The sequence below is a fragment of the Hippopotamus amphibius genome, chromosome 16, assembly GCF_030028045.1.
Source record: "Hippopotamus amphibius kiboko isolate mHipAmp2 chromosome 16, mHipAmp2.hap2, whole genome shotgun sequence".
NCBI classification, from domain to species: domain Eukaryota; kingdom Metazoa; phylum Chordata; class Mammalia; order Artiodactyla; family Hippopotamidae; genus Hippopotamus; species Hippopotamus amphibius.
In genome coordinates this window covers 63880879-63893411 of record NC_080201.1, presented here as the reverse complement: position 1 = coordinate 63893411, position 12533 = coordinate 63880879, and the positions used below count along the sequence as shown (strand labels likewise).

At 55.2% G+C, this 12533-nt stretch overlaps 1 protein-coding gene across 1 annotated transcript; it reads left to right on the top strand.

Annotated features, from left to right (window-relative positions):
- The first annotated feature begins 299 nt into the window (after positions 1 to 299).
- UBE2S (ubiquitin conjugating enzyme E2 S) lies at positions 300 to 5165 on the top strand. Its single transcript, XM_057712178.1, has 4 exons — positions 300 to 702; positions 1310 to 1457; positions 2888 to 3078; positions 4689 to 5165. Exons 1-4 carry the CDS (start codon positions 700 to 702, stop codon positions 5016 to 5018), a joined length of 672 nt encoding a protein of 223 aa, XP_057568161.1. The 5' UTR covers positions 300 to 699; the 3' UTR covers positions 5019 to 5165.
- Positions 5166 to 12533: the final 7368 nt, after the last annotated feature.

The following is a 12533-nucleotide window of genomic DNA, read 5'->3' as shown; positions in this document are numbered from 1 at the left end:
CGGCAAGGCTTGGTCCGCGCGGGTCTCGTGACGCCTCTACGATTGCGCGACCCTATTGGCCGGAGCGCCTTCTATCATCCTTTTAACCGCCCCCCCCGCCCCCGAGTCCCACCTCCCTTCGCCCTGCCCAGGCTCCACGGCCGACCGTTAGTCGCGTGCTCGACTTCCTGGGCGTCGGGGCGCGCGCGCGTATGCCAGCGTCTATTCAAATGGCCCAATCAGCGGTCGCGTCGCCCTTCACGTCCTCTTCCTCTCTACTTTACCTTCTCTGCCACTCAATTCTCCCGGATTCCCTCCCCGACCCCCCACGCGCCCCCATTGGCCGGGCCGCCGCGCGCCCCATCCCCAACTTCTGCCCGTAGTTTGCTAGAAGGGAGCGAGCCCGTCGAACGCCGAGGACCGTGCGCGCTGACGTCACGAGTCGAGGCGCGGCGAGAGGGGGCCGCGAAGGGGCGTGGCCTGTGGGCGGAGATAAAAGGGCGGCGGTGCGCGCGCGGCCGGCTTAGTGCGGCCGGGCACCGGGGGCGGGTGGGTTTGCGCGTACGGTTTGCGGCGGGCGTCGGAGGCAGCAGGGAGCGGAGCGGGGCCGCCGGGGCCTCGCTAGGGCCGCAGCGGCAGCAGTTGGGCCCCCCGCCCCGGCCGGCGGCCGGAGAGCGCAGGAAGGGGGCCGGGGGGACCCGCCCCCGGCCGGCTACAGTCATGGTGAGCGAGGCGTCCAGGCCCGGGAGAGGTGGTCGGGCCCCCTCCCCCCAGAGAGGAGGCGGGGTCTCAGGAGCCTCTCGCGGGCGGCTTAGGAGATCGGAGGGCCCACCTGGGGTGCCCGGGCCTGAGGTGGGCCCGGGGCCTTCCTGTAGGCGGGGCGGGAGGGGAAGGCCCGGCCGAGCCCCGGGGAGGGCTCCAGGCTTTTTGGCCCGCCCGTGGGTGTTCCGGGAACAACGACGCTTTGCCACCGTCTCCAGGCCCGAACTGCAGTTTCCAGGGTGGGCTTAGCAAGGTTAGGTGGGGAAGGGGACCGGGGTAGGCCTCGGGCCTACCCGGAATCATTGAGGGGCCTGTGCGGAGCTATGAGCGGGCTTCGGGGTCTTCTGGGGAAGGTGGAGTCATTCGCAAGCCCTGGGAGATCCGCCCCACTTCCAGTGGGACATCAGCCTGCGGCGATCGCCTGAAGCATCCTGGGTTGGGGGGTCTGGGAGCTCGGGGTGATTAACAGCTGGGACTGTAGAGGTACGACTAGGGCGCCTCCGCATCCTAGGTGCTGCAGGAGGCCTCAGGCTCTGGCTGTGGCTCACCCCCTTGTTTCCACACCTAGAACTCCAATGTGGAGAACCTGCCCCCCCACATCATCCGCCTGGTGTACAAGGAGGTGACTACACTGACAGCTGACCCACCTGATGGCATCAAGGTCTTTCCCAACGAAGAGGATCTCACCGACTTGCAGGTCACCATCGAGGGCCCTGGTGAGTGTGGGAACAAGAGGGAGGGGTGCATTTCCTAGATCCTCATCGTTAGAGCAAGGATAGGAGGCTCTCATTATGAGGTGGACAGCCAGACCCCGGGGACGCAAGGGTGGGCGTATCAGGCACACCTATTATACATGGTACACGGGGTATGCAGGGCAGGACACTAGAAATGATAAACAATTGTGTATACTTTCCACATAATTGTTGTGAGAAAATCTTAGGGGCAGGAGAGCATATAATGGAGCCTTACCTGGGTTTGGGTGTTTCCTCTGTCCTGAAGTATGTGTAGGAATTCAGATGGATTGGGAAGAGGATGCCAGGTGGGGAGAAGTGTCAGCAAAGGCCTGGAGGGCAGGCTGGATGATCTCAAACTCCTTCCTGCCCTCACTGTCAGGGTCCGTGGGGACCAAGCAGAGAACAAGCCAGATGCAGGCTTGGGGGAGAGAACAATAGTAACCAGATGGCTACAGGTGATTGTTTGAGCTTGCAGAGTGGCTTAGCAGGTTGCTTCACATGCACTACGTTTAAGTTATTAGTTAAATTTTCACAATTTAAGTGAAGAGTATGTGATGAAGGACCTAGTCTGGAGCTGAGCTTGTTGGGGAGGGGTCAGGGAAGACTTCCTGAGGTGGTGACAAAGTGATAGGGGCTGTGGGTTGTGAGGATCCCAAAAGGCCCTTGGCAGGCTCAGGGTGTACTTTCTAGGAAGAGAAGAAAAAAGAGTGGTGAAGCTTATACAGAACAGATCTTTTAGGGCTTGTAGGCCTCTTTTCAAGGAGTTTGGAAAGGAAGCCCTTGGTGGGTCTAAAGCAGGGGTGGTAGTTCCCTTGAGACTTCACTTTGACTTCATTGAGGGTGAGGCTAGGAACTGGAGGCTGGTCAGGGAGCCATTGACCACGCTGGCATCCATCAGGTGAGAGAAGTGATTCGGCTGAACTTGGAGGTGAGCTCAGATTCAGGAGGGGACTTGGAGGTCAGCTGTCCAGGTTATGATGGGTTGGACCTGGGGGCTGGGGCATGAGAAACAGCCGGGGGTCTGGAACAGCTCCCACTGTTGGCTGCAACAGGGAAGACCATGGAGTGGATAGAACTGTCCTGACGTTTGCCTGAGAGGCTTCCAAATAGATGCTTTTCTGGGCAGCTGAGTGGGCATGCGTGTTTGTCCCTCTTAAGAAGGGTGTGCAGTGCCTTCCTTGGGAGTGAAGAGGCATTCATGGGTGGGGACCACAAGTCAGGAGGTTAACCCTAAGCTGGGAGTGTACACCTGCGGCCCCCTGGGAACCTAGCCCTGTCCTCTTCTCGAGGACCCCCCTGTCTGGTGGAGGAGGCAGTGGGGCACTTGCCTCACAGCTAGACCGTGGAGACTGGGCTTTAGGGTTTTCAGAGTACCTGGAAGGCCTGACCCTGTCCCCCTCCCTGCATTCCAGAGGGGACCCCATACGCCGGAGGCCTGTTCCGCATGAAACTCCTACTGGGGAAGGACTTTCCTGCCTCCCCACCCAAGGGCTACTTCCTGACGAAGATCTTCCACCCAAATGTGGGCTCCAACGGTGAGATCTGCGTCAACGTGCTCAAGAGGGACTGGACAGCCGAGCTGGGCATCCGGCACGTGCTGCTGGTGAGTTCTGCCTGGGCCTGCGCCTCCCGCCTGGACGCATCTCAGTGATGTCCGAGCTGCAGAGCCTTGTTCCTCTCTTAACATCAGCACTGATGTGATTGGGGCTTCAACATAATAACCCAGGTTTCCAGCCTCTCTGGAAGGGTTGGCAGCGCCTAGCACCTCTGCTGTGGAACAAGTGATGGGTTTGTGTAGTGGGGTGGTTTTCTCACAGGTACAAGTCAAGCATCCAGTTAGGGTGAAGAAGATAGACTTTCCAGTATCCTACAGGGTACAGTTCATAGGCGTTTCAATAGTCACAGCTTGTGTAGCCATCACTGCTGTCATTCAGTTGTTTCTCAACCAGGGCTGGTTTTGTCCCATTGGGGACACTTTTAATTGTCACAGCTGGGGGTGCTCCCAGCACCTAGTGGGTGGAGACAGGGAAAGTGCTGCACATCCCACAGCAGGGACCGCCCCTCGGAGATCCATCTAGGCCCACGTCGGCCAAGCTGAGGTGGATACTCTGGTGTTCCAGGGTCCCCGTAGGCCACTTAAATAAAGCATATAGGTCACCTGCTGTCTCTCCACCCCCTCTCACAAGGTAAAAAACAACAAAAACAAAACAAAGTCTCCACTGAATTTCTAATGAGCCCCTGGGGCAGATGGTAGGGAGGATGGAGAATTGGGTTTTCCTGCAGGGCACCAGGGAGGATTGAGCACCAAGGTAAACAGACCCCAAACCTTTCCCTCCTCTCCCTGGAGGGTTAATGGTGGCTACCGGGGACATCAGAGATGAGTTCACAGGGTAATTCCAAGTGTCCACAACAATCTCAGGGCCTGCAGTGCAGGGCCCAGGCCAGGCTCAGCCATGGGAGGGCAGCTGTGGGAAAGGCGGGCAGTCAGGCTTCTGGTTGCAGGGTGCAGTGGTCAGAATTAGGGTGTGATCCTGGGTCCCTCGTGATGATCAGTGATGTCTGTTGGGCCAGGAGCTTTTGCATGTGTCACACCAGCCCTGGGGAGCATTTGTTACTGGCCCCATTTACAGGTGAGAGAGCATTTCACCTTCTCAAGGCCAGGCAAGTTCTGGGGCTGTTCTGGGTTCCGTTTTAGAATGAAAGTGGAGGTAAAACAGACATGGCTTAGGGGCCACAGCTGTGTATACTCCCTTCAGAGGATCCACTGGGGGCTGGCTGGTCACACCTCTCAGCCTCAGTTTACTCTGCAGTTAAAATGGGCGGAGGAAGGAATATTGACGACTCCCTACCTTCCTGGACTGCCCTCTGACGGTCTCTCAGGCATCAGTGTCTGTTTATGCCCTGGTGCCTTTCTCTTGGGTATTAACAGCCTGCCCAGCTAGGCTCTGTGGCTCTGCCCTTAGGATTCCTGTTAAAGCCAGTGACAGCTCTAGCTTTAAGCGTCTTGTTATAGTGTAATGTAGAGCTTTGGAATCCAAAAGGCCCCAATGTGAGTTCCTCAGTGGTCCCCCCCTCACTTCCTGAATGACCTGGGTGGGTCACTGATCCTGGGGCCTGCACACGTGTGCCATTTGGGGGAGTGGAGGCCGCGAGGCCGGATGTGCGAGGCTTGGGGGGCTGGCCACTCCCCTGACCCTGGCGCTCTCCCCACAGACCATCAAGTGCCTGCTGATCCACCCTAACCCCGAGTCTGCCCTCAACGAGGAGGCGGGCCGCCTGCTCTTGGAGAACTACGAGGAGTACGCCGCCCGCGCTCGCCTGCTCACGGAGATCCACGGGGGCGCGGGCGGGCCCAGCAGCGGCAGGGCTGAGGCCAGCCGGTCCATGCCCAGCGGGGCTGCAGCCTCTACCACCGACACCATGGCCCCGGGGGGCCCAGGAGGGGCTGAGGGGCCCATGGCCAAGAAGCACGCGGGCGAGCGCGATAAGAAGCTGGCGGCCAAGAAAAAGACGGACAAGAAGCGGGCGCTGCGGCGGCTGTAGTGGGCTCTCCTCCCTCCCTCTCCCCCCCACCCCCACCTGACCCCCAACTCTGTCTCTAAGTTATTTAAGTTATGGCTGGGGTGGGGGAGGGCACGGGGGGCACTGGGACCTGGATTTGTTTTTCTAAATAAAGTTGGAAAAGCAGCTGCTGTGCCTCCAGCGGCCTGGCTTTGAGCACTGGGCGCCCTGCCTGAGTCCACACACGGCCTGAGCTCTGCTCTCTCAGCTCATCAGGCCTCCTTTTGGGAGCCGGGGTGGGGGGACTCTGTCTGAGGGGTACAGTGCCTGATAGGGGCCTGCTCCTGATCGCCCCTGCCCTTGTTCCGAAGCGGGCATGGTGGCTGGCAGCGGTCCTGCCCGCGTGGCCAGGCAGGTGTGGGAGCCCACGCGTCTGCTGTGTGCGGGGGCACTGGATCCCCCTCTGGCCTGCAGAGCACATTCCTGTGGGCTTCTGTATCACGCATCACAACTCCCAGACCTGAGGGGATGCCTGTCTTGCAGTTTGTTGTTGGTTGGAAGTCTGTGCAGTGGGCTGGTCGCTGCTTCGCTTCAGAAGTGAACCTTCCTTTCTCGGGTCCTCTTCATGCTCACAGCTGGGGGGTTTCAGTTTCTTGGGGTTGTAGGGCCTGGGGCTATCTCCAGCTTCTAGAAGTTACCTGGGTTCTCACCCCACAGCCCCTTTTTGAGGCTGACCTCGTCCTTTTTTGGGGCCCAGGTGGTTAGATGAAGCTGTCTGAGGAGCCCCAGGTGATGACTGCAGCAGCACGTCACAGCGTGCAGCGTGGTCACGGGTTCTGCCCTCACTCCCGGGGTGGGGGCAGGAGACTAGGGGCGCACCAGCTTCCTGCACACAGCTGGTGCCCTGGGGCATGGCCCTTCTCCCTGTCCTGTGTCTTCATCTGCAGGAGGGCAGCCTGGTGGTCATTGTACCTCTTGGACTGTTGTGGAGGGTCAGGGGTAAGGGCTGCAAAGCCAGTTTTCATAGTTGGTTCCTTTATAATCAGCAAAGCCTGGAAGTAACCCACATGTTCACCAATGGATGAATGAGTAAAGGAATCATGAATTCACACAGTGGAATACTACTTAACTAAACGTTGATACACAAAACAACAAGCTGAGTGAAGCCATGTACAGAAGAGTACAAAATATTTGATTCCACTTATATGAAATTCTAGAACGGGCAAAGTTAATCACTAATGGCCAAAAGCAGATCACTGGCTGTCTGGGATCAGGGAGAAAAAAGTGTACAGGGATGTGGGCAAGGCTTTGGGGGTGGTGAGCACATTCCAGATCTCGGTTAGGGTGGGGGTCACATGGCTGTGTAGTTATGTCAAAACTTAGCAACTGTATACTTAAAGTAGGTGTATTTTACTTTGTGTAAAGTATATCTGAGAGAAGTTGATTTAATTTTTTAAATCAAGGAGTTATGTTTATCTAAAGTAGAATGAAAGACAAGTCACTGGGACAGAAGATAGTTGCAAAACATAAAACTGGAAAGGACAAATCCAAACGTATGGAGAGCTACACATCAGTAAGAAACAGAACCCAAAAGTCAGCAAAAGCACTTGCACAAACGCTGCACAAAAGGGGAAATTCCAACAGCCAGCAAGCACATGCCAAGGCTCCCATCGTGCTCAGTGATGGAGAAAGTGCAGCGTCACCAAAGTTGATAACCACTAGGCTCCTGTGAAACTTGCCACGGTGATAAATCAGACCTGACAACGCCACGCGCAGAGCCAAGTACGCTCTCCAGGTCCACGGTGCGCCCCCGGCGGGAGCGCGAAGTGATAAAAGTCCCGTGGAGATGCGGTAGGATCTCATTACTCAGCATTCTTGCACATGCGCCACGAGCTGCAAAACCACATTTGTCCTAACTGCAAGCAGTATAAACATGCTTGTATATTCAAGGAGCAACACTATACAACACAAAAGTAGTGGACCATCACTACTTCCAGCAGCGTGGAAAAGCTCACCAGCCAAACAAGCAAGTCACAGGGGGAGACCCGCAGCCTGGATGCCTTCGCACACAACTCCAAATCCGTCAGAACCAAGCTGTGCTGCTGCACACACATAGCTCCGTGCTAAAGCTGTAAAAGCAGGAAGATTGTTTCCCTAAAGCTCAGGATACTGGTTACCTCTAGCCAGCAAGGACCGCAGGAGGGAAGTGTATAAATATGTTTTGTGTGCTTTTCTGTGTCTGCTATATTTCAGAACTTTGAGAACATGAAGAAGCTCGTTATGAGATATGGACCAATCTCCAAAATATATTACATGAGAAACAGCAGCATACAAATGCTGTACAAGATACACAACCATTTCTCTCTTTTTTTTAAATTTTGTTTTAAATAGGATGTGCGTTTGCTCGCATATTCATCTAATGCCTCCTGAAAGTTACGTTAGAACCTGCAAATACTGTCCCAAGAAAGAAAAGCTTGGAATTCCCTTAATCAGGGACAGCCAGTGTCAGCAGGTTCTTGTATTTTTCTGGGGGAAATTCTATGCAAACTCAAGCAAATTTAAACATGCTTTTTATTTTTTTATTTTATTTTTATTTTTTGGCCACCCAGTGCAGCTTGTGGGATCTTAGTTCCCTGACCAGGCATTGAACCTGCTCCCTTGGCGCTGAAAGCGCGGAGCCCCGACCCCTGGACGCCAGGGAGTTCCCATAAACACATGCTCTTTAACGTCCACTGTTTCATTTGTGTATAACATGGCACAGCGCACCTGGGCTTTTCCACTTGGCACATCTTGGCCGTCCGTCCTGCGGCATTCACAGCCCTTCCCTGCCCTCAGCTGTGCCCTAATGTCTGTCACACTGAGCTGGAAGGAGTGGCTTTTGTGCATGGATCCCGCGGCGCACAAGGAATAGTCTGTAGAGTCAGTCTCCTCACACGGCATTCCTGTGCCAGAGGCTACATTCAATTGTAATTCTGTATAGATATTGCCAAATTGTTCCCCGTGGGTTTGTACCAATTGATGCTGTCAGTGATATGCGTGTGCCCTTTCTACCCCCATGGCCTCACTAAGTGCACTTTGATTTTTATCCGAAGTTTGAGTTTTTCTCAACCTGAGAGGTGAACCCTATCTTAGTCTCTCTTTAAGACTTTTTTACAACAGTGTTGGATTTACAGAGAAATCATTTAGACAATACATCGCAGCTGCCCGCCCCCACCCCAGCCCCCTACCACCACCCATGGCTGCATCTCCTCCACAAATGCTATGCTAAGCGAAGATGTGGAAATAAATGTGCTGCTTTTGCTGTGAGAGCCTGGCCAAGGGCCAGGGTGGGGAATGCACAGTCAGGGTGAACTCAGCAGGACCGGGGTGCTCAAGGCCCACAGGTGGACCCTTGTGAACAGTTTTCAAGATGAAACACAGGGACTTCCCTGGCGGTCCAGTGGTGAGGACTCTGCACTTCCACGGAAGGGGGCACAGGTGCGATACCTGGGTCAGGGATCTAAGATCCCACACGCCATGCGGTATGGTCGGACCTGGGGCTGGGATCCTGGGCTCCTTGCATGTCTCCAAACCATGTGCACGTGTTATTTTCATAATGAAAGACTTTAAAGAATAGATTTTCTTCCAGCAAATGACTACAAGAGAAACAAAGAAATGTTTTAAATTCCTGGGCTGGGAAGAAACAGCCTGGAGGAGATGCAGCAGAGGACACGACGATGTATTCACAGAACTCACACATACTGAGAGCCACAGGCACTAGCGTGTGTGGATTTGTCCTCAAAGTGCTCTGAAAAACATGAGCATCATTTTGTGTGCAAACAGTTATAGACATGGGAAGACATTTGTGATTGTTTTGAGTCCAACTGCTCAAGATAATTTATAATAAACCATTCATTCACGCGAGTAAGATTTGTGGGCTTGTCCTGACAGGCTGTGTTATAAGCATTTTGCACATTTAAACTCAGCAGCCTTAGGAAATAAGCTCTATTGATATGCACGTGTCACAGGCACAGAGGCTGAGGAATTTACCCAGCTTTGCACAGCCAAGGAGTGACGGAGCCCTGGTGTATCTGAGGTATCCACGCAAATGGAAATATAATCAAGGCCAGCCCCTCCCACGAACAGAGCACGTCTCAGCCCTGAGTTTCCACTGCTCTGAGTGACCCTGCACAGGGCAGCTGCCAAGGGCGTGCCCTGCACTCCCTCTGCAGACATTCCCTGGTTTAGCAATGGAGACAACGGCAGCACACAGAACCAAGGTCTTTGCTCTGCGGAGCCCTGAGGAATCAGACGCTTGAAATGACCTTGTTTCATGTACAGGGAAACAGGTACACAGCGACTAGTGACGCCCCCAAGTGTAGGAACTGGCAGATCTGGAACTGAGGCAGCCTGGCCACTAGCCTGGAGGGAGAGGTTGTGGGTGGTGGGGTGAAGGGACAGGGGATGTTGTGGTGGGGTGGCGGGAGCGGGGGAGGGGGACATCTCTCTGAGCACTTGCCTGTCACCCCACTGCCTCCTGGTCCCACTGTTCCTGCTGAGAAGCGGGCAGTTAGTCTTACTGGAGTCCCTTTGCATGTGAGTCGCTTTTCTCTTGCTGCTTTCCAGATTTCCTGTCTTTGGCGTCCAGCATTTTTGCTATGATGTATCTGAGTTTTTAAATCCCATGTTAATTTCCTGTTTATCTGCTTTTCCAATTTCTATGCCAACATGTATCATTTGTGAGAAAAAAGTTTAAATAGATGGCCTCGTACAAACCACACCTGCTGCCAAGCTCTCTCCTTCCCCAGGAGGGAGGTGGGAAGCTGAGGCCTAGAGCGTGTGCAGCACTGGGGGCTCCAGCAGCAGAGATTCAAGACTGAGACCTGTTCCCTCCCTCCAGCCCTCTCCTGGTTCCACTTCACCAAAGTGCCACCCAGACCTCCGGTGTGGCCTCCCCAGCCCAGCCACCCCTGATGGGCTGGCCACCCACTGGGGTAGAGGCCCACAGACTGAGTGAGGCTGTGTTACAGATAAGGAAACTGAGGCCACAGAGGGAGGGAGTGACCTTGGGGGTCCAGGTAACCAGTTGGACTCCACATGGGCTAAGGGCGTCGAGGAGCACCGGCTCTGGCGCAGACAAGGAGGTGGACACCCTGTGACTTGACTGCCAGCTGCCACGTGGATGAGCAGATGATCAGGGCTGTGTGCCTCCTGCCTGCTGGCTCACAGGCGCAGGACACACTAACTAGATGGACATCAGTGCTATGCAGAAAAATGAAGCCGGGGCTGGGGAGGGTTTTCGATTTTTAAGAGTGGTCAGGAGAGGGACATTCCTGGCAGGAAGACTGCGCTTCCACTGCAGGGGGCACAGATTCGATCCCTGGTCAGGGAACTAAGATCCTACGTGCTGGGCAAAGATGGGGGAAAAAAGTGGTCAGAAGAGACCTCACAGCCCTGCAATACTTGAGAAGCAGCAGCCCCGGCTCACTGTGGGGAAGCACCTTGCAGAGAAATAGCAAGCGCAGCTGCTCTGAGGCAGAACCAGGTAGAGTGCAGGGACGGCAAGGGTCTGGGTGTCTGAGTGGAGGCAGACCCGAGTGGAAGCAGGTCCGGTGGGCCAAGGCTCGGCGGCTGCCTTTCACACGGAGTGGGATGGGAACCTTGGGAGGATTCTGAGCAGGTGTTGTCATTTAAGTTCCACCTGGAACTGAGGATGCCACTCCACCTGGGTTTAGGACATACCCCAGTGGGTGAGGGTGGATGGTCCACGGGAGGAAGAGGGTTTGGCAGGAAGTGACAGGTCCACACCCATTGACTAGGGAAGGCTGGAGGGGCAGCAGGGCAGGATGTGGGTCAGGGGCTGCGCCTGGGTGTGTGGAGCTCCTGGCCTCAGTGCAGAGCTGTGAAGTGGGGGCAGGGATCTCATCCCCGCACAGGGTCCTCAGGATGGCAGGAACCTGAATCCCTGGCCCCTGGCTGGCACGTAATAGATGTGCAGGAAACACTCTAGGAGCAATGATGTGTGACCTTTATCCATCTGAGCCTCGGTTTCATCTGTGAGATGCGGATGACATCTGCTTCATGGGCTGCGGGAAGACATTCTGGAACCTTTTTGAAACATTGAAAATGTTGAAGTATGTGGGCCGAGCGATGGGATTCAGAATGTCCTGCTTGAGCAGTGGAGGAGCTGAGGGTGCGGGGCGTGGAGACTAATATCACCCTGTTTGGTCCTGAGGGATGGCTGGTTAGCCAAAGATGGGTAAGATTCCTCAGAGGAGGAACAACCTAAGACAGGCACAGCCGCAGAGGGGCCAACAGGGGTGGTGCATAGAGCCTTCCTTATATCACCGTGTTTGGCCCTGGAGGATGACTGGTTAGCCAGAGACGGGTAAGATTCCTCAAGGGAGGAACAACCTAAGACAGGCACAGTCGCAGAGGGGCCAACACGGGTGGGGCACAGACCCTTAATCCTTCTGAGAGAGGTCTCCTGCCCCCAGGGCTGCTTTGCTCTCCACGCCCAGCTCAAATCAGAACCCAGGAGGCAAACAAAGATCATTGCCCCCAGTCATGTGAGGCCTTTGATTGTTTATGGGATTAACCTGGGAGTGTTAGACCCTTAGGCTATGCCGAGAACTCAATAAAAGCAACGTGGGATCAATCAGCGAGGATCTTGATCTTAGAGGTCTTGAGTCCCCCGGTCCCATCTTTCTCTTCAGTCTGTGTCTGTGTCTTCTTCAAGCTTGCGGCACCCGTCACTCACCTCGAGTCGCCGAGTTGATCCCGGCAATGGGCCATCTGGGGTAGTCAGATGAGAGACAACCAGGCCTCAGCCAGTACACGTAAGTGCGTGTATGTGCACACACGCACCTGCACACATGATACAGACACACCTGAAGTTAGACGCAATCCAGCTTCTCAAAGGCTTACACTCTACACCAACAGCTAATGACCGCAATTCCCACCTGCAGGCTGCCCCTTCTGTATTCATTAACCCACTTAACAGGCAGAGAGGTTCAGTTACTTGCCCAAGGCCACACAGCTAGTACCTGAGCTGGAGGAAGGACCCAGCGGCAGTGCCTATGAGCCTGTCACGGTTGTAATGAATACCAGGAGGCAACCAAGAGAATCTACTTTAGACCCAGGGTCAAAGAAGACTTCTGAGGAGCCAGAGCTGTGCACCCTGAGGGAGAGGAGGCTGCATTGCAGAGTGAAGTGGGGGGAGCCGAGTCACCTGCTGAGACCAAGAAGCAGGTGAGGGATGCAGGGCTCACTTCCAGTGCAGGAGCAGAAACCAGTGGCCAGGTGGGCTCCTAGCCAAGAACAGAATGTTTAAAAACCTGGCTGCTGGCAGAAAGCCTGGGGCTGCTGCCTTCCTGCTGGGTGGCTGGGGCAGCTTGTGTTCCCCTCTCCCACATGTGGAGAGAGCCCCAGGGGCTTCTGGACTCAGGAGCTGCACTGGTGCCCGTGTGCAGTTCTGGGCCCAGAACCAAAGGCCAAGGCATAAGGAGGGCCTTGTCCACTCCTCTCTAAGCCCTAGCATACTCACTTCACACCTGCAGGGGAGGCTGTGGGCTGCCC

Bases quoted from the DNA above. Each gene is read 5' to 3' on its own strand.
- UBE2S (XM_057712178.1), top strand. The intron at 1,458-2,887 runs GTGAGTGTGGGA...CCTGCATTCCAG, and splicing joins GGTCACCATCGAGGGCCCTG to AGGGGACCCCATACGCCGGA. The intron at 3,079-4,688 runs GTGAGTTCTGCC...CTCTCCCCACAG, and splicing joins GCATCCGGCACGTGCTGCTG to ACCATCAAGTGCCTGCTGAT.